This window comes from Oncorhynchus mykiss, chromosome 12, assembly GCF_013265735.2.
Source record: "Oncorhynchus mykiss isolate Arlee chromosome 12, USDA_OmykA_1.1, whole genome shotgun sequence".
NCBI lineage: Eukaryota > Metazoa > Chordata > Actinopteri > Salmoniformes > Salmonidae > Oncorhynchus > Oncorhynchus mykiss.
The window spans coordinates 8,873,501-8,894,733 of NC_048576.1; the positions used below are offsets into that span (position 1 = coordinate 8,873,501).

General features: G+C 44.4%; 1 protein-coding gene across 6 annotated transcripts in view; it reads left to right on the forward strand.

Annotated features, from left to right (window-relative positions):
• The window catches only part of LOC110536778 (probable E3 ubiquitin-protein ligase HERC1), a 102,210-nt gene that overhangs the window by 7,333 nt on the left and 73,644 nt on the right, over window positions 1-21,233 (forward strand). For all 6 annotated transcript variants that reach the window (XM_036936839.1, XM_036936833.1, XM_036936836.1 and 3 more), the window contains exons 4-18: window positions 6,464-6,559; window positions 6,867-7,052; window positions 7,502-7,657; window positions 7,836-7,991; window positions 9,316-9,412; window positions 9,856-9,999; window positions 12,748-12,875; window positions 13,485-13,629; window positions 14,166-14,337; window positions 14,907-15,041; window positions 16,600-16,765; window positions 17,008-17,133; window positions 18,091-18,324; window positions 18,784-18,936; window positions 19,536-19,668. In XM_036936839.1, coding sequence (XP_036792734.1) covers window positions 6,464-6,559; window positions 6,867-7,052; window positions 7,502-7,657; window positions 7,836-7,991; window positions 9,316-9,412; window positions 9,856-9,999; window positions 12,748-12,875; window positions 13,485-13,629; window positions 14,166-14,337; window positions 14,907-15,041; window positions 16,600-16,765; window positions 17,008-17,133; window positions 18,091-18,324; window positions 18,784-18,936; window positions 19,536-19,668 — 2,227 coding nt within the window. The remainder of the gene's footprint in view (window positions 1-6,463; window positions 6,560-6,866; window positions 7,053-7,501; window positions 7,658-7,835; window positions 7,992-9,315; window positions 9,413-9,855; window positions 10,000-12,747; window positions 12,876-13,484; window positions 13,630-14,165; window positions 14,338-14,906; window positions 15,042-16,599; window positions 16,766-17,007; window positions 17,134-18,090; window positions 18,325-18,783; window positions 18,937-19,535; window positions 19,669-21,233) is intronic.

Sequence of the window (21,233 nt, forward strand, 5' to 3'; positions counted from 1 at the left end):
GCATTTTATTGCATGACATAAGTATGAATTATTATTAATAATAATAATAATAATAATAATAATAATAAGTACATAATACATACATACAAATACATATGGAATCATGTAGTAACCAAAAAAGTGTTGAACAAATCTAACAAAAATGTATATAATTGATTCTACAATGTAGAGAATAGTACAAGATAAAGAAAACCCATGAGTAGGTATGTTCAAACTTTTGAATGGTACTGTATAGAAAAAAAAATGAAATAAAATAAATATATTATAATAATATATATATAATATAATTTGATCAAACATTTAATTTTGGCTTACTGCTATTAGCCAATAGAAACGCAATGAATAACAGATTCGTAGATAGAAAAACATAGTCAAAATCCAATCAAAATGACGTTATTTTTGAAATGTCTGTCCTATACCTGAGCGATTATAAGAGAGCTCAGTAAATTATTTATTTATATACAGTGCATTCGGAAAGTATTCTAAAATGTATTAAATTAAAAAAAAAATCCTAATCTATCTACACACAATAGCCAATAATAAAGCTTAGACAGGTTTTTAGAAATGTTTGTAAACTATAACTATTCAGACCTTTTGCTATAAGACTAAACATTTTGCTCAGGTGGATCCTGTTTACATTGATCATCCTGAAGTTATTTCCACAACTTGGTTGGAGTCCAATGAATAGATTGGATATGATTTGGAAAGGTACAGGTCTGTATGTAGTCCCACAGTTGACAGTGCATGTCAGAGCAAAAACCAGGTTGAATGAATTGTCCGTAGAGCTCTGACAGGAGGATTGTGTCAAGGCACAGATCTGGGGAAGGGTACCAACTAGAGGTCGACCGATTATGATTTTTCAATACCGATACCGATTATTGGAGGACCAAAAAAACCGATGCCGATTAATCGGCCGATTTAAAAAAATACAAATAAAAAAAATAAATAAAAAAAAATAAAAAATAAGCTGTTTTTATTTGTAATAATGACAATTACAACAATACTGAATGAACACTTATTTTAACCTAATATAATACATCAATAAAATCAATTTAGCCTCAAGTAAATAATGAAGCATTTAATTTGGTTTAAATAATGCAAAAACAAAGTGTTGGAGAAGAAAGTAAAAGTGCAATATGTGCTATGTAAGAAAGCTAACGTTTCAGTTCCTTGCTCAGAACATGAGAACATATGAAAGCTGGTGGTTCCTTTTAACATGAGTCTTCAATATTCCCAGGTAAGAAGTTTTAGGTTGTAGTTATTATAGGAATTATACGACTATTTCCCTCAATACCATTTGTATTTCATATACCTTTGACTATTGGATGTTCTTATAGGCACTTTAGTATTGCCAGTGTAACAGTATAGCTTCCGTCCCTCCTCGCTCCTCCCTGGGCTCGAACCAGCAACACAACGACAACAGCCACCATCGAAGCAGCGTTACCCATGCAAAGCAAGGGGAACAACTACTAGAAGGCTCAGAGCGAGTGACGTTTGAAACGCTATTAGCGCGCGCTAACTAGCTAGCCATTTCACTTCGTTTACACCAGCCTCATCTCGGCAGTTGATAGGCTTGAAGTCATAAACAGCGCAATGCTTGACGCACAACGAAGAGCTGCTGGCAAAACATACGAAAGTGCTGTTTGAATGAATGTTTACGCGCCTGCTTCTGCCTACCACCGCTCAGTCAGATAATTAGATACTTGTATGCTTGTATGCTCAGTCAGATTATATGCAAGACAGGAGACGCTAGATACAATTTAGTAATATCATCAACCATGTGTAGTTAACTAGTGATTATGATTGATTGTTTTTTATAAGATAAGTTTAATGCTAGCTAGCAACTTACCTTTACTTACTGCATTCGCGTAACAGGTTGTCTCCTTGTGGAGTGCAACGAGAGAGAGGCAGGTCGTTATTGCGTTGGACTAGTTAACTGTAAAGTTACAAGATTGGATCCCCCGAGCTGACAAGGTGAAAATCTGTCGTTCTGCCCCTGAACGAGGCAGTTAACCCACCGTTCCTAGACCGTCATTGAAAATAAGAATGTGTTCTAAATGAACTGACTTGCCTAGTTAAATAAAGGTGTAAAAAAAATCGGCGCCCAAAAATACAGATTTCCGATTGTCAGCCCTAATTAATCAGCCATTCCGATTAATCGGTCGACCACTAGTACCAACACATTCCTGCAGCCTTGAATGTCCCCAAGAACACAGTGTCCTCCATCATTCTTAAATGGATGAATTTTGGAACCACTAAGACTCTTCCTAGAGCTGGCTGCCCGGCCAAACTGAGCAATCGGGAGAGAAGGCCTTGGTCAGGAAGGTGACCAAGAGCCTGATGGTCACTATGACAGAGCTCTAGAGGTCCTTTTTAGAGATGGGAGAACCTTCCAGAAGGACTGCCATCTCTGCAGCACTCCACCAATCAGGCCTTTATGGTAGAGTGGCCAGTCGGAAGCCGTTCCTCAGTAAAAGACATGACAGCCCGCTTGGAGTTTACCAAAAGGCACCTAAAGGACTCTGACAATGAGAAACAAGATTCTCTGGCTGCATCATGCTGTGGGGATGTTTTTCAGCCGCAGAGACTGGGAGACTAGTCAGGGTCGAGGGAAAGATGAACAGAGCAAAGTATAGAGAGATCCTTGATGAAAACTTGCTCCAGAGCGCTCAGGACCTCAGACTGGGGCGACGGTTCACCTTCCAATAGGACAACGACCCTAAGCACACAGCCAAGAAAACGCAGGAGTGGCTTCGGGCCAAGTCTCTGAATGTCCTTGAGTGGCCCAGCATGAGCCCAGATTTGATCCCGATCGAACATCTCTGGTGAAACCTGAAAATAGCTTTGCAGCAACTCTCCCCATCCAATCTGACACAGCTTGAGAGGATCTGCAGAGAAGAATGGGAGAATCTCACCAAATACAGGCGTGCCAAGCTTGTAGCGTCACACCCAAGAAGACTCAAGGCTATAGTCACTGCCAAATGTGCTTCAACAAAGTACTGAGTAAAGGGTCTGAATACTTATGTAAATGTAATATTTGTTTTGTATTTGTAATGAATTATGTGTAGATTGTTTAGGGGAAAAAAACGACTTAATCCATTTAAAAATAAGGATTTAACAAGTGACATCCATAAGGAATCACAGCTTTCACCTGGATTCACCTGGTCTGTCTCTGTCATGGAAAGAGCAGGTGTTCTTAATGTTTTGTACACTCAGTGTGTCTATTGTGGAGAGGGTACTAATGCAGCGAGTGGCGGCATAACATGTCCCCTCGTTGTAAATCATATTTACTTTTTTTCATTTTACTGTGTATCCTGGCCTGATGCCTGGAGCTAAAAGCCTGGGCCATTCCTCAGTGTGGTGGTGCTGCCTCGTCTGGCTGTGTGTCCACTTGATTTACGAGTCACTTAATCAATAGGAAATGTTCCACAGAAAGCTTTTATCTTCTGGGTGATAAAGAACTCCACCAGCAACTTTTCAAGTGGATCTCGAAATGTAGATATATATGACAGGGTGGTAATGTCCCAACAGACTGGTATTGAGATATTATTTCTGTGGTTATTGTTTTATGGTGTTCTCAACAGACTGGTATTGAGATATTATTTATGTGGTTATTGTTTTATGGTGTTCTCAACAGACTGGTATTGAGATATTATTTCTGTGGTATTGTTTTATGGTGTTCTCAACAGACTGGTATTGAGATATTATTTCTGTGGTTATTGTTTTATGGTGTTCTCAACAGACTGGTATTGAGATATTATTTCTGTGGTTATTGTTTTATGGTGTTCTCAACAGACTGGTATTGAGATATTATTTCTGTGGTTATTGTTTTATGGTGTTCCCAACAGACTGGTATTGAGATATTATTTCTGTGGTTATTGTTTTATGGTGTTCTCAACAGACTGGTATTGAGATATTATTTATGTGGTTATTGTTTTATGGTGTTCTCAACAGACTGGTATTGAGATATTATTTCTGTGGTATTGTTTTATGGTGTTCTCAACAGACTGGTATTGAGATATTATTTATGTGGTTATTGTTTTATGGTGTTCTCAACAGACTGGTATTGAGATATTATTTCTGTGGTTATTGTTTTATGGTGTTCTCAACAGACTGGTATTGAGATATTATTTATGTGGTATTGTTTTATGGTGTTCTCAACAGACTGGTATTGAGGTATTGTTTTATGGTGTTCTCAACAGACTGGTATTGAGATATTATTTCTGTGGTATTGTTTTATGGTGTTCTCAACAGACTGGTATTGAGGTATTGTTTTATGGTCTTCCCAACAGACTGGTATTGAGATATTATTTCTGTGGTATTGTTTTATGGTGTTCTCAACAGACTGGTATTGAGATATTATTTATGTGGTTATTGTTTTATGGTGTTCTCAACAGACTGGTATTGAGATATTATTTATGTGGTATTGTTTTATGGTGTTCTCAACAGACTGGTATTGAGGTATTGTTTTATGGTGTTCTCAACAGACTGGTATTGAGATATTATTTCTGTGGTATTGTTTTATGGTGTTCTCAACAGACTGGTATTGAGATATTATTTCTGTGGTATTGTTTTATGGTTTTCCCAACAGACTGGTATTGAGTTTTTTTTATGTGGTATTGTTTTAGTGTGTTTTCTATAATTGGAACAGTACCCTCTAATGTTCTGGAACAGTACCCTCTAATGTTCTGTCAGTGTCCTGGAACAGTACCCTCTAATGTTCTGTTATTGTCCTGAAACAGTACCCTCTAATGTTCTGTTAGTGTCCTGGAACAGTACCCTCTAATGTTCTGTTATTGTCCTTCAACAGTACCCTCTAATGTTCTGTTAGTGTCCTGGAACAGTACCCTCTAATGTTCTGTCAGTGTCCTGGAACAGTACCCTCTAATGTTCTGTTATTGTCCTGAAACAGTACCCTCTAATGTTCTGTTAGTGTCCTGGAACAGTACCCTCTAATGTTCTGTTATTGTCCTTCAACAGTACCCTCTAATGTTCTGTTAGTGTCCTGGAACAGTACCCTCTAATGTTCTGTCAGTGTCCTGGAACAGTACCCTCTAATGTTCTGTCAGTGTCCTGGAACAGTACCCTCTAATGTTCTGTTAGTGTCCTGGAACAGTACCCTCTAATGTTCTGTTAGTGTCCTGGAACAGTACCCTCTAATGTTCTGTTAGTGTCCTGGAACAGTACCCTCTAATGTTCTGTTAGTGTCCTGGAACAGTACCCTCTAATGTTCTGTTAGTGTCCTGAAACAGTACCCTCTAATGTTCTGTTAGTGTCCTGGAACAGTACCCTCTAATGTTCTGTCAGTGTCCTGGAACAGTACCCTCTAATGTTCTGTCAGTGTCCTGGAACAGTACCCTCTAATGTTCTGTTAGTGTCCTGGAACAGTACCCTCTAATGTTCTGTTAGTGTCCTGGAACAGTACCCTCTAATGTTCTGTTAGTGTCCTGGAACAGTACCCTCTAATGTTCTGTTAGTGTCCTGGAACAGTACCCTCTAATGTTCTGTTAGTGTCCTGAAACAGTACCCTCTAATGTTCTGTTAGTGTCCTGGAACAGTACCCTCTAATGTTCTGTCAGTGTCCTGGAACAGTACCCTCTAATGTTCTGTCAGTGTCCTGGAACAGTACCCTCTAATGTTCTGTCAGTGTCCTGGAACAGTACCCTCTAATGTTCTGTTATTGTCCTGAAACAGTACCCTCTAATGTTCTGTTATTGTCCTGAAACAGTACCCTCTAATGTTCTGTTATTGTCCTGAAACAGTACCCTCTAATGTTCTGTCAGTGTCCTGGAACAGTACCCTCTAATGTTCTGGAACAGTACCCTCTAATGTTCTGTTATTGTCCTGGAACAGTACCCTCTAATGTTCTGTCAGTGTCCTGGAACAGTACCCTCTAATGTTCTGTTAGTGTCCTGGAACAGTACCCTCTAATGTTCTGTTATTGTCCTTCAACAGTACCCTCTAATGTTCTGTTAGTGTCCTGGAACAGTACCCTCTAATGTTCTGTCAGTGTCCTGGAACAGTACCCTCTAATGTTCTGTCAGTGTCCTGGAACAGTACCCTCTAATGTTCTGTTAGTGTCCTGGAACAGTACCCTCTAATGTTCTGTTAATGTCCTGGAACAGTACCCTCTAATGATCTGTTAATGTCCTGGAACAGTACCCTCTAATGATCTGTTAATGTCCTAGAACAGTACCCTCTAATGTTCTGTTAGTGTCCTGGAACAGTACCCTCTAATGTTCTGTTAGTGTCCTGGAACAGTACCCTCTAATGTTCTGTTAGTGTCCTGGAACAGTACCCTCTAATGATCTGTTAATGTCCTGGAACAGTACCCTCTAATGATCTGTTAATGTCCTGGAACAGTACCCTCTAATGTTCTGTTAGTGTCCTGGAACAGTACCCTCTAATGATCTGTTAATGTCCTGGAACAGTACCCTCTAATGTTCTGTTCTTATTCCCTTAGGGTTTCCGTGGAGATTCTCTCAATTCTCAGGCCCTGAAGAAGGATGCAGATGGACTCTGCAGTCTCTCCCACGTTGCTCTCTGCCTGTTTGAAGAGGTTGGTTGGACTAAAGCAATTAGGAATATCTGTGTTTTCTAGTTCTGGATCTGAATGATGACTGACAGTGTAAAGCTATGGCAGTATTGTGTTCAATACGGTTCAGTGAACTTCATTCATCCCCTGAGGGCTTATTATTTCTGTCAGTTATACTGTAGGATACGGATCGAAAGACAAACATACAGTAACACTTACTAAATATTTTACATCAAGCAAGACAGACGGTTTATCTGTGACTTCTAGTTTACGATTGACAGATTAAAGACACTGCAGCAGTGTATGTAAATGTCCTTCCTTTCCCCATCAGATCTGTAACCTGGCGTCCAACTGCTTGTGTTCGTGCAGCGCGGGCTCGGCCACCCCTGGTGGAGTGGAGAACGATGCTGTCATGGTGTATGTGTGGGGCAGCAACAGCTCTCACCAGCTGGCTGAGGGCACCTTGGAGAAGATCCTACAGCCCAAACTGGCACAGGGCTTCAGCGACGCTCAAATGGTACTCTACAACCCTGTCGAGCCTCTTTCACACTGTAGGGCCAAATAACATCAAGCCGAGCTGTACTGGGCTAGCCTGGCTATGAATCCACCATAGTTACTGGAACTTTGCTGGAAAGGACTATGTGAAAAAGTAAATATGTGAGCCAGCACAGTACGGTTCAGGTGGGCTCTCTAGTGTGAATCGGGCGTCTGTCTGACATAATGGACCGCAATCTGTTCTGTCATCTCCGAGTTATAGTATACACTTACCAAAGCGTATATTAAAAACACAGCTTTATCTGTCTCTTTGATCAGCTCACGGAAACAGGACAACAAGTTGATTACTTGCAGCTAAATGCATTTGACTGAATCAGAAATAATGTCATAAAATGTCATGTCCAGTTTGAGATGATTAGTTCTGTTGAATGACATGTTTTCTCTTTCCACTTCCTCTTTCCTCCGTTCTAGATTGAAGCGGGACAGTACTGCACGTTCTCTGTGTCCGCGGACGGCTCAGTGAAGGCTTGTGGGAAGGGCAGCTATGGCCGGCTGGGTCTGGGCGACTCCAACAACCAGTCCATGCCCAAGAAGCTGGCCCTGGAGCCCCCGAGGAACATGTGTAAGGTAAAAGACTCACCCTGTGCAGTAGATCACCTGTTGGGTGTCGACGAACTCCGGAGATTCAACATGTAGAATAGTTGGTAAATGTACAGAACGTGACTGTGGATGGTCTGTGGTCAGAGGCGATAGGGCCACCTGCTGATTTGAACTGTTTGTCGTGCTGTCCTGTTTTGTGCTTTAGGTTTCCTCGTCCAAGGGCTCTGATGGCCACACCCTGGCTGTCACGGGGGAGGGAGAGGTCTTCAGTTGGGGCGACGGAGACTATGGGAAGTTGGGACATGGAAACAGTGCCACTCAGAAATACCCCAAGATAATACAAGGACCTCTGCTGGGGAAGGTAAGCATGCAATGGAGACTAACCCGTGCTCATTGTGTTTTAGGGTGGATGTAGTCTAGAGGTACGAGACGTCACAGCGTGGTCTAGAGGTATAAGTCTGTTAGTCACAGCGTGGTCTAGAGGTACGAGACGTCACAGCGTGGTCTAGAGGTACGAGACGTCACAGCGTGGTCTAGAGGTACGAGACGTCACAGCGTGGTCTAGAGGTACGAGACGTCACAGCGTGGTCTAGAGGTACGAGACGTCACAGCGTGGTCTAGAGGTACGAGACGTCACAGCGTGGTCTAGAGGTACGAGACGTCACAGCGTGGTCTAGAGGTACGAGACGTCACAGCGTGGTCTAGAGGTACGAGACGTACCACGTACCTTCACTGACGCCGCCAAACTTACCCTAGTAAAACTGACTATCCTACAGATTCTCGACTTCGGCGATGTCATCTATAAAATAGCTTCCTACACTCTACTCAACAAACTGGATGCAGTCTATCACAGTGCCATCCGTTTTGTTACCAAATCACCTTATACCACCCACCACTGCGACCTATATGCTCTAGTCGGCTGGCCCTCGCTACATATTCGTCGCCAGACCCACTGGCTCCAGGTCATCTATAAGTCTATGCTAGCTAAAGCTCCGCCTTATCTCAGTTCACTGGTCACGATAACAACACCCACCCGTAGCACGCGCTCCAGCAGGTATATCTCAGTGATCATCCCCAAAGCAAACACATAATTTGGCCGGCTTTCCTGCCAGTTCTCTGCTGTCAGTGACTGGAACGAATTGTAAAAATCGCCGAAGTTGGAGACTTTTATTTCCCTCACCAACTTTAAACATCAACTATCTGAGCAGCTAACCGATCGCTACAGCTGTACATAGTCCATCTGTAAATAGCCCACCCAATCTACCTACCTCATCCCCATATAGTTTTTATTTAATGTTCTGCTCTTTTGCACACCAGTATCTCTACTTGCACATCATCATCTGCTCATTTATCACTCCAGTGTTAATCTGCTAAATTGTAATTATTCGCTCCTATGGCCTATTTATTGCCCACCTCCTCATGCCTTTTGCACACAATGTATATAGACTTTCTTTTCTCTACTGTGTCATTGACTTGTTTGTGTTATTGGCTTGTTTTTTGTTTATCCAATGTGTAACTCTGTGTTGTTGTCTGTGTCACACTGCTTTGCTTTATCTTGGCCAGGTCACAGTTGTAAATGAGAAATTGTTCTCAACTAGCCTACCTGGTTAAATAAAGATTAAATAAAATAAAAATAAAACTACTGCCCACTTTTCATATGATTCGTCAATGTTTTCTACTTTCAGGTTGTGGTGTGTGTCTCTGCTGGCTACAGACATAGTGCTGCTGTAACCAACGATGGAGAGCTGTACACCTGGGGAGAAGGTGACTTCGGCAGACTGGGTAGAGTTCCTGTCATTTTTCATTTCAAACCTTCATTTCAAACGTTGTATGGAATTGACACTGCAAGCCAATTCATATATCATCATCAGACAGAGCAACTTTCAGTGATTTCTAGATGTATTTGAAAACTGCTTATTATCAGACAAGTAAAAGTGACGATGGACGATGACCGTCTTTCCCTCTGTCTCTCCAGGCCACAGTCATGACAGTCTTTCCCTCTGTCTCTCCAGGCCACAGTCATGACAGTCTTTCCCTCTGTCTCTCTAGGCCACAGTCATGACAGTCTTTCTCTGTCTCTCCAGGCCACAGTGACGGACACAGTCATGACGATCTTTCTCTGTCTTTCCAGGCCACAGTGACAGCCACAGTCATGACAATGTTTCTCTGTCTCTCCAGGCCACAGTGACGGCCACAGTCATGACAGTCTTTCTCTGTCTCTCCAGGCCACAGTGACAGCCACAGTCGTAACGTGCCTACGCTGGTGAAGGATATCAGTGGAGTGGGTCAGGCGGCCTGCGGTAGCTCTCACACCATGGCTGTGGCTCAGGACGGACGCATGGTGTGGTCTTTCGGAGGGGGAGATAACGGTATGATACGGAGCTGACAATGGTTCTCTGAGGGGGAGATAACGGTTTGATACAGAGATGATAATATCCTTCTGAGGGGGAGATAACGGTATGATACGGAGCTGACAATGGTTCTCTGAGGGGGAGATAACGGTTTGATACAGAGATGATAATATCCTTCTGAGGGGGAGATAACGGTATGATACGGAGCTGACAATGGTTCTCTGAGGGGGAGATAACAGTTTGATACAGAGATGATTATGTTCTTTGGCGAGGGAGATGACAGTATGATACAGAGATGATAATGTTCTTTGGCGAGGTAGATGACAGTATGATACAGAGATGATAATGTTCTTTGGCGAGGGAGATGACAGTATGATACAGAGATGATAATGTTCTTTGGCGAGGGAGATAACAGTATGATACAGAGATGATAATGTTCTTTGGCGAGGGAGATGACAGTATGATACAGAGATGATAATGTTCTTTGGCGAGGGAGATAACAGTATGATACAGAGATGATAATGTTCTTTGGCGAGGGAGATAACAGTATGATACAGAGACGATAATGTTCTTTGGCGAGGGAGATGACAGTATGATACAGAGATGATAATGTTCTTTGGCGAGGGAGATGACAGTATGATACAGAGATGATAATGTTCTTTGGCGAGGGAGATAACAGTATGATACAGAGATGATAATGTTCTTTGGCGAGGGAGATAACAGTATGATACAGAGATGATAATGTTCTTTGGCGAGGGAGATGACAGTATGATACAGAGATGATAATGTTCTTTGGCGACGGAGATGACAGGATGATACAGAGATGATAATGTTCTTTGGCGAGGGAGATGACAGTATGATACAGAGATGATAATGTTCTTTGGCGAGGGAGATGACAGTATGATACAGAGATGATAATGTTCTTTGGCGAGGGAGATGACAGTATGATACAGAGATGATAATGTTCTTTGGCGACGGAGATGACAGTATGATACAGAGATGATGACGTTTGATACAGAGATGATAATGTTCTTTGGCGAGGGAGATGACAGTTTGATACAGAGATGATAATGTTCTTTGGCGAGGGAGATAACAGTATGATACAGAGACAATAATGTTCTTTGGCGAGGGAGATAACAGTATGATACAGAGATGATAATGTTCTTTGGCGAGGGAGATAACAGTATGATACAGAGATGTCGGTTTGATACAGAGATGATAATGTTCTTTGGCGAGGGAGATGACAGTATGATACAGAGATGATAATGTTCTTTGGCGAGGGAGATGACAGTATGATACAGAGATGATAATGTTCTTTGGCGAGGGAGATGACAGTATGATACAGAGATGATAACGGTTTGATTCAAATCAAATTTGATTAGTCACATGCGCCGAATACAACCGGTGTAGTAGACCTGTGAAATGCTGAATACAACAGGTGTAGTAGACCTGTGAAATGCTGACTTACAAGCCCTTAACCAACAGTGCAGTTTATAAAAATACGGATAAGAATAAGAGATAAAAGTAACAAGTAATTAACAAATGATTAAATGATTAAAAAATAACAAGATATACAGTGGGGTGCCGGTACAGAGTCAATGTGCGGGGGCACCGGTTAGTTGAGGTAGTATGTACATGTAGGTAGAGTTAATTAAAGTGACTATGCATAGATGTCAGGAGTTCAGGAGTCACCTGGCTAGGGGGTAGAAGCTGTTTAGAAGCCTCTTGGACCCAGACAGGGCATTCCTCTGACACCGCCTGGTATAGAGGTCCTGGATGGCAGGAAGCTTGGCCCCAGTGATGTACTGGGCCGTACACACTACTCTCTGTAGTGCTTTGCGGTTCGAGGCCGAGCAGTTGCCATACCAGGCAGTGATGCAACCAGTCAGGATGCTCTTGACGGTGCAGTTGTAGAACCTTTTGAGGATCCGAGGACCCATGCCAGATCTTTTCAGTCTCCTGAGGGGGAATAGGTTTTGTCGTGCCCTCTTCATGACTGTCTTGGTGTGCTTGGACCATGTTAGTTTGTTGTTGATGTGGACACCAAGGAACTTGAAGCTCTCAACCTGCTCCACTGCAGCCCCGTCAATGAGAATGGGGGCGTGCTCGGTCCTCTTTTTCTTGTAGTCCACAATCATCTCCTTTATCTTGATCATGTTGTTGTCCTGGCACCACACGGCCAGGTCTCTGACCTCCCTATAGGCTGTCTCATCGTTGTCGGAGATTCAGGCCTACCACTGTTGTGTCATCGGCAAATTTAATGATGGTATTGGAGTCGTGCCTGGCCGTGCAGTCATGAGTGAACAAGGAGTACAGGAGGGGCCTGAGTACGCACCCCTGAGGGGCCCCTGTGTTGAGGATCAGCGTAGCGGGTGTGTTGTTACCTACCCTTCTAGGGGCGGCCCGTCAGTAATTCAGAGACGATAATGTCCTTCGGAGGGGGAGATGAACAGTTGAGACAGAGCTGATAATGTCCCTGGGCTGGTCCAATCACTTGTACAGTATATGACATTTCACTTAATCTCTCCTCTAAATACCAGACACTAACAGGACACATTATTAAAATACTCTTATCACGCATGCTCCCTTCCTCCATTTCACACCGTCTGTTTTACAGTAGCTACGGTCATGGTTAGTCTGGGCGTCAGTCTGAAATTGTCGTGCCAAACAACAATCTGCAACGGAATTGGCAACAACCACAAACTGATCTGGGACCAGGTTACCACATTGTTCAGCGTGACTGATTTTGCTGTATTTGTGTGGCAGGTAAACTGGGTCACGGGGACACTAACCGTGTGTACCGGCCCAAGGTGATCGAAGCACTGCATGGGTTCATCATCAGGAAGGTGTGTGCCGGGAGCCAGTCATCTCTGGCTCTGACCTCTGCTGGACAGGTACAGTACTGCTCACTAGTTCATTTTTTTAAAAACATGTGATATCTGCTCATCCTGCTACAGTATGTCAGCTTTAAACCAGCTAAATAAACACTGTGTTAGGTAAAATATTAACATACATTTTACATGAACACATTCAGTCTTATTTTCTCATGCAAAATCACAGCTAAAGGCCTCATAGTCATTTTGTCTACTGTTCCTGAACCCTGACCTCATTGTTCCCTCTCAGTCATTTTGTCTACTGTTCCTGAACCCTGATCTCATTGTTCCCTCTCAGTCATTTTGTCTACTGTTCCTGAACTGTGATCTCATTGTTCCCTCTGTCATTTTGTCTATTGTTCCTGAACCTTGACCTCATTGTTCCCTCTCAGTAATTTTGTCTACTGTTCCTGAACCCTGATCTCATTGTTCCCTCTCAGTCATTTTGTCTACTGTTCCTGAACCGTGATTTCATTGTTCCCTCTGTCATTTTGTCTATTGTTCCTGAACCCTGACCTCATTGTTCCCTCTCAGTCATTTTGTCTACTGTTCCTGAATCCTGATCTCATTGTTCCCTCTCAGTAATTTTGTCTACTGTTCCTGAACCCTGATCTCATTGTTCCCTCTCAGGTATTTGCGTGGGGCTGTGGTTCATGTTTGGGCTGTGGTTCCTCTGAAACCACATCTCTGAGACCCAGGTTCATCGAAGAGCTCAGTGTGACCAAGATTATTGATATTTCCTGTGGGGACAGCCACTGTCTGGCTCTGTCTCATGGTGAGAGACTAACAGGTGGCCATGTTTGTGAAAGTTCTTCATGGGTCTACAATGAAACCGTTTAGCCTACCATCCGTCCTCCTCGTCATACGGATCCAGTAAATACCGACAATAACACAGTATAAACTTTATGATTAACTGGATGGGTCGAGCCCTGAATGCCGATTGGCTGACAGCCGTGATATATCAGACCGTATACCACGGGTATGACAAATTACGTTGGTAACCAGTTTATAATAGCGATAAGGCACCTCGGTGGTTTGTGGTATATGCCTAATATACCACGGCTAATGGCTTTATCCAGGCACTCCGCGTTGCGTCGTGATTAAGAACAGCCCTTAGCCGTGGTATATTGACCATATACCACACCCCCTCGTGCCTTATTGCTGAATTATATCACATTTTAAAGCCTCCTGACATTAAAGTGTTTAGCAAAACGTATGACTTTTTCGGCTACTTGTAATAACATAAACTTGACTTGAAGACATTGAAAAATTGGACACATGCACATTCTTCTATTCCCTTCCTCCTGTCAGAAAATGAGGTGTATGCTTGGGGGAACAATGCCATGGGGCAGTGTGGCCAGGGACACACCTCTACACCCGTCACCAAGCCGAAGAAAGTGATTGGTCTAGAAGGAGTGTCAATCCAGCAGATCACCGCTGGCACTTCCCACAGCCTGGCCTGGACCGCTGTCCCCACCGACAGGTATGAAGGAGGACCTCGGGGTCTTTGTTCATTTGGAAAACAAGTATTTATTGGACAAGTTCAAATGGTTTTTTTACCTCCCTGTTTCAGCGTTTTCTCTTCCAGTGATGCCTCCTGAACACTACCCAGAAAGAGTAACCGTTTGAATTGAAAACAGTCAAGCTAGCGATATGTATTCAAAGCCAGTGATGCCTCCTGAACACTACCCAGAAAGAGTAACCGTTTGAATTGAAAACAGTCGAGCTAGCTATATGTATTCAAAGCCAGTGATGCCTCCTGAACACTACCCAGAAAGAGTAACCGTTTGAATTGAAAACAGTCAAGCTAGCTATATGTATTCAAAGCCACATTCTATCCTTGTTTGATGGATGAAAAAAGCAAAAAAAATATATTCCGTCTGACAGCTATTTGTCCTCTTGTATCTGTGTTCTTCTGATCTCATCTTGCAGCTCAGGCATTGCATTATTCATTGATTTGTTTATAAAAATGAGTTATTCCTGGACAGGCAGGTTGCTTGTTTCATTATTTATTTCCTTATTTCATTTTTTATTTTCTCCTGGGCTGGACAGGCAGTTGGTGGCATGGCATAGACCGTTCTGTGTGGACCTGGAGGAGAGCACCTTTACCTACCTTCGTAGTTTCCTGGAGAGATACTGTGACGGGATAGGAGGAGAAATGCCCCCTGCACCCTTCCCTTCCAGGAGGTAAAACAACATGCCTCCTGCACTCATCCCCTCCAAGAGGTACAACATGCCTCCTGCACTCATCCCCTCCAAGAGGTACAACATGCCTCCTGCACTCATCCCCTCCAAGAGGTACAACATGCCCCCTGCACCCATCCCCTCCAGGACGTAAAACAACATGTCCCCTGCACCCATCCCCTCCAAGAGGTACAACATGCCCCCTGCACTCATCCCCTCCAAGAGGTACAACATGCCCCCTGCACTCATCCCCTCCAGTAGGTAAAACAACATGCCCCCTGCACCCATCCCCTCCAAGAGGTAAAACAACATGCCCCCTGCACCCATCCCCTCCAAGTGGTACAACATGTCCCCTGCACTCATCCCCTCCAGGAGGTAAAACAACATGCCCCCTGCACTCATCCCCTCCAAGAGGTACCACTTGCCCCCTGCACTCATCCCCTCCAGGAGGTAAAACAACATGCCCCCTGCACTCATCCCCTCCAGGAGGTAAAACAACATGCCCCCTGCACCCATCCCCTCCAAGAGGTACAACATGCCCCCTGCACTCATCCCCTCCAGGAGGTAAAACAACATGCCCCCTTCCCCTCCAAGAGGTTGAACAACATATCCCCTTCCTCTCCAAAGAGGTTGAACAACATATCCCTTTCCTCTCCAAGAGGTTGAACAACATATCCCCTTCCTCTCCGAAGAGGTTGAACAACATATCCCCTTCCTCTCCGAAGAGGTTGAACAACATATCCCCTTCCTTTCCAAAGAGGTTGAACAACATATCCCCTTCCTCTCCGAAGAGGTTGAACAACATATCCCCTTCCTCTCCGAAGAGGTTGAACAACATATCCCCTTCCTCTCCGAAGAGGTTGAACAACATATCCCCTTCCTTTCCAAAGAGGTTGAACAACATATCCCCTTCCTCTCCGAAGAGGTTGAACAACATATCCCCTTCCTCTCCGAAGAGGTTGAACAACATATCCCCTTCCTCTCCAAGAGGTTGAACAACATATCCCCTTCCTCTCCAAAGAGGTTGAACAACATATCCCCTTCCTCTCCGAAGAGGTTGAACAACATATCCCCTTCCTCTCCAAAGAGGTTGAACAACATATCCCTTTCCTCTCCGAAGAGGTTGAACATGCCCCCTGTTAGTAAGAGCGTGACTCTAGTAAGACCAAGGTCATGGGTTCAATTCCTGCAGTGGTCAACAAACCTACTTGTGTATGTCAAAACAGAGTAAGCATTTACACCTTGTCTTACTGTAATCACTTTTGAGATAACAGGGCCAATGATCTTACCAACACAACATTAGCACAAATGCCTCTCTTGAGAGGAGTGATCATTTTATATGGTTATGAACGCTCCCTCTGTCTCTTCCTCGCTCCCTCCCTCTATTCAAGGGGAAACTTGGCACAAGTCTAGAGGCATGTAGTGAAGCTGGAGGACATATGGCCTCATCTGAAGGACAGTTACTGAGACTCACTATCTCTTGCTCTCTCTCTCCTCTCTCTCTCTCCCCTCCCTCTGCCTCTCTCTTCTCTTTCTATCTTTCTCTCTCTCTGTCTCTCAGGGAGCACCACCAGTTTGTCTTGCTGTGTATGAAGCTGCTGTCCATACACCTCTCTCTAGCCCATGCTGGGGGCACAGGGGCCACAGTACTAGGGGCCCAAGGGAGGCCCCTCCGAAACCTGCTCTTCAGGCTCATAGACTCCAGTGTACCTGAATCCATACAACAGGTAAAACAGACACGATCAATGTCACCATATCGAGCTTATCTTAATAAAGACACCGTAGCTAGATTTGTGAAAGAAGTAACTAAAATGGTAGTAAATATTTTAAGCTTTTCAATAGACTCATTAGAACTACTAATGCAATTGTTTGCAGGCATTCAGTCTACTATGTTCTGTTGTATATATCCTCAGAGGTCCCCAGCCCGTGCTGAACTATCACTAAGGTGTGTGTTGTGTGTGTTCCCCAGGCGGTGATGAACACTCTGTCCATCGGAGCATCTCTGCTGTTGCCCCCCCTCAGGGAGAGAACTGAACTGCTCCACTCACTGCTACCTCAGGGCCCAGAGAGCTGGGAGAGCCTCTCTAAAGGACAGGTAGCTAAACACACCTAGCCTAGCCTACTGCTACCTTAGGGCCCAGAGCTGGGAGAGCCTCTCTAAAGGACAGGTAGCTAAATACACCTAGCCTAGCCTACTGCTACCTCAGGGTCCAGAGACCCTCTCTAAAGAACAGGTAGCTAAACACACCTAGCCTAGCCTTCTGCTACCTCAGGGTCCAGAGACCCTCTCTAAAGAACAGGTAGCTAAACACACCTAGCCTAGCCTTCTGCTACCTCAGGGTCCAGAGACCCTCTCTAAAGACCAGGTAGCTAAACACACCTAGCCTAGCCTACTGCTACCTCAGGGCCCAGAGCTGGGAGAGCCTCTCTATAGGACAAGTAACTTAGCACACCTAGCCTAGCCTACTGCTACCTCAGGGCCCAGAGAGCCTTTCTAAAGAACAGGTAGCTAAACACACCTAGCCTAGCCTACTGCTTCCTCAGGGCCCAGAGAGCTGGGAGAGCCTCTAAAGACCAGGTAGCTAAACACACCTAGCCTAGCCTACTGCTACCTCAGGGCCTAAAGAGCTGGGAGAGCCTCTAAAGACCAGGTAGCTAAACACACCTAGCCTAGCCTACTGCTTCCTCAGGGCCCAGAGAACTGGGAGGGCCTCTAAAGACCAGGTAGCTAAACACACGTAGCCTAGCCTACTGCTACCTCAGGGCCCAGAGAGCTGGGAGAGCCTCTCTAAAGGACAGGTAGCTAAACACACCTAGCCTAGCCTACTGCTACCTCAGGGCCCAGAGAGCCTTTCTATAGGATAGGTAACTAAACACACCTAGCCTAGCCTACTGCTACCTCAGGGCCCAGAGAGCCTTTCTATAGGATAGGTAACTAAACACACCTAGCCTAGCCTACTGCTACCTCAGGGCCCAGAGAGCCTCTCTATAGGACCGGTAACTAAACACACCTAGCCTAACCCTTCATGTCCTACCTTCCTCTCCCCCCTAGCGTCTGCAGTTGGACATGGTTCTGAACAGCCTCCAGGAGCAGTCCCATGTGGCCTCTCTGCTGGGGTACTCCTCTCCTGGGGAGCTGACTGCTGGGGCTGGCCCCCTGGGGCCACCCCTGGCCCTGACCTCCAGCCCAGACCGGCCCAGCCCCAGCCCAGAGGCCCTCCACGACCATCTCCACCTGGCTGAGATGCTGCTCAAGACCCTGTTGCTCAGCATCGGATTCTACACGGTACAACTGGCAGTTTTTGTATTTATTTAATTTATTTTACTTTTATTTAACTTGGCAAGTCAGTTAAGAACAAACTCTTATTTTCAATGACGGCCTAGGAACAGTGTGTGTTCAGGGGCAGAACCACAGATTTGTACCTTGTCAGCTCGGGGATTCGAACTTGCAACCTTTCGGGATACTAGTCCAACGCTCTAACCACTAGGCTACACTTATTTGTGTGGAATAGATTAGAAACGTTGGTTGTGAGATCTATTAAATTGTTTGTGGACCATCACAAGTATGCTGTAAGTTTTCCCTTTTTGTATGATTGATCATTTTTCTCCGTACACCTAGAAACCTGATGGGTGTTCGTTAAAAACACCATGTCTCCAGCTTCTCGTCTGTACATGTGTCAGCAAAAGTTTAATAGAGGGTTGTAACGCTGGGTAATAATGGGCTGCTTCCTGCCCTGCCCTGCAGGAGCGGGCGTTTGGTGAGCTGGAGAAGAACAGTGACAAGCAGCAGTCCAGCCGGTCCCAGAGACAGACAGATCCTCCCTCTCACTTCCACCACCTCTTGTCAGCCCTGCACAAACACCTGCTGGCCCATTGTTACAGCCAGACCAACACAGAGGTACTGGCCCATTGTTACAGCCAGACCAACACAGAGGTACTGGACCATTGTTACAGCCAGACCAACACAGAGGTACTGGCCCATTGTTACAGTCAGACCAACACAGAGGTACTGGCCCATTTGTTACAGCCAGACCAACACAGAGGTACTGGCCCATTGTTACAGCCAGACCAACACAGAGGTACTGGCCCATTGTTACAGCCAGACCAACACAGAGGTACTGGTCCATTGTTACAGCCAGACCAACACAGAGGTACTGGCCCATTGTTACAGCCAGACCAACACAGAGGTACTGGCCCATTGTTACAGCCAGACCAACACAGAGGTGCTGGCCCATTGTTACAGCCAGACCAACACAGAGGTACTGGTCCATTGTTACAGCCAGACCAACACAGAGGTACTGGCCCATTTTTACCTTCTACTGTACATGGTTAGATTTTCTTTAGTTTGACATTCTACAGATTTCGCGTGAGATACGTTGCTGCTGTATCCTGGCGCCATCTTGGAAAAGTTCTGTGATATATTATTGAATTCTAAGAGAGCATGCGAGTTGCTGTGAGGCGCTCAATTCCTTACTTCCGCCTGTCTTACCCCTCTAGGATGACAGCAGTGTGACGTTGCTCCACAAACACCTGTGTCTGCTGCTACCGTACACTGCCGAGACCTTCAGGAGGTCCACCATCTTACTGGAGGAGAGCTCTCTGGACAAGCACGTCATCCACAAGCTACACAGTAAGAGATCGATGCCTTATACACCCGTATGAATATAAGAGTTTATCCATATGTATAGGGCCTATATATGAGCCCAAGCCTGAAAAAATCGAATAATGATTGTGCCCGTTATACAATACATAACCCACCGCATATTACACATGGCAGAGAAACATTCAAAAAAAGACTGATTGAAGATATATTTGCTACATAAATGGTCTAGCCTAAATTAAATTCAGAGTTCGCCTACAGTTGTAGTGAATTAGTATTTGATTTTGAATACCCTAGTAAATAGGGCATTTTTTTGTAGCTTTCATAATGAATAGGCTGACCAATTACCTTTTAGCAACAGAATATCTCGGACACCGTGCGTTTCAATCTGCTCTCTGTCCTTCATTCCTTTCTCCAGTGTGCAGAGAGAGGGGATGTCAACAGTTGAATGAAATATCTTTCTTTATGAAAACATGTTTCCTCGAATTAAGCGCTGGGTAGCTTCAGGAGCAGGGGGTTTGAAAGCACATGGCATAAAGAGTTTGGATGCGATAATATCACCTGTCGCACGGCGAAATATGAGTGAAACGACCCGGAGGGAAAGTGGCATCCAGTCGCTTTTCCAGTGCGTACGGATTACATGTATTTTTCCCCTTGCCCCTGTTCCTGTCGATTTGATAATGGCCCCTTTTTTAAATCAAAACTCATTTGACATATTAGTAAAGACGAGATTAAATTGAGAATAGTCTGATGGGTGAAAATATGATCACTTGATTAGAGAACTGTGTGTGCAGCCAGAGAGCCAGAGGCAAGGAGCCGAGAGCAAGCTTTTTTTTTTTTTTGCTACTTTCTCAAATCCTCAATAGCCTGTAGTCAGACCATACAGTGCCTTGCAAAAGTATTCATCCCCCTTGGCGTTTTTCCTATATTCTTGCATTACAACCTGAAAAAACAAAACAATGCATATGTATTCACCCCCTTTGCTATGAAGCCCCTAAATAAGATCTGGTGCAGCCAAATACCTTCAGAAGTCACATCATTAGTTAAATAAAGTCCACCTGTTTGCAATCACATGATCTGTCACATGATCTCAGTATATATACTACACCTGTTCTGAATCTGCAACACCACTATGCAAGGGGCTGTGGGGATGTTTTTCATCAGCTGAGACTGGAAAACTGGTCAGAATTGAAGGAATGATGGATGGCGCTAAATACAGGGAAGTTCTTGAGGGAAACCTGTTTCAGTCTTTCAGAGATTTGAGACTGGGACAGAGATTCACCTTCCAGCAGGCCAATGACCCTAAGCATACCGCTAAAGCAACACTCGAGTGGTTTAAGGGGAATCATTTAAATGTCTTGGAATGGCCTAGTCAAAGCCCAGACCTCAATCCAATTGAGAATCTGTGGTATGACTTAAAGATTGCTGTACACCAGCGGAACCCATCCTACTTGAAATGGCCGGAGCAGTTTTGCCTTGAAGAATGAGCAAAATCCCAGTGGCTAGATCTACCAAGCTTATAGAGACTTACGCCAAGAGACTTGCAGCTGTAATTGCTGCAAAAGGTGTCTCTACAAAGTAGAGGGGGGGGGGGT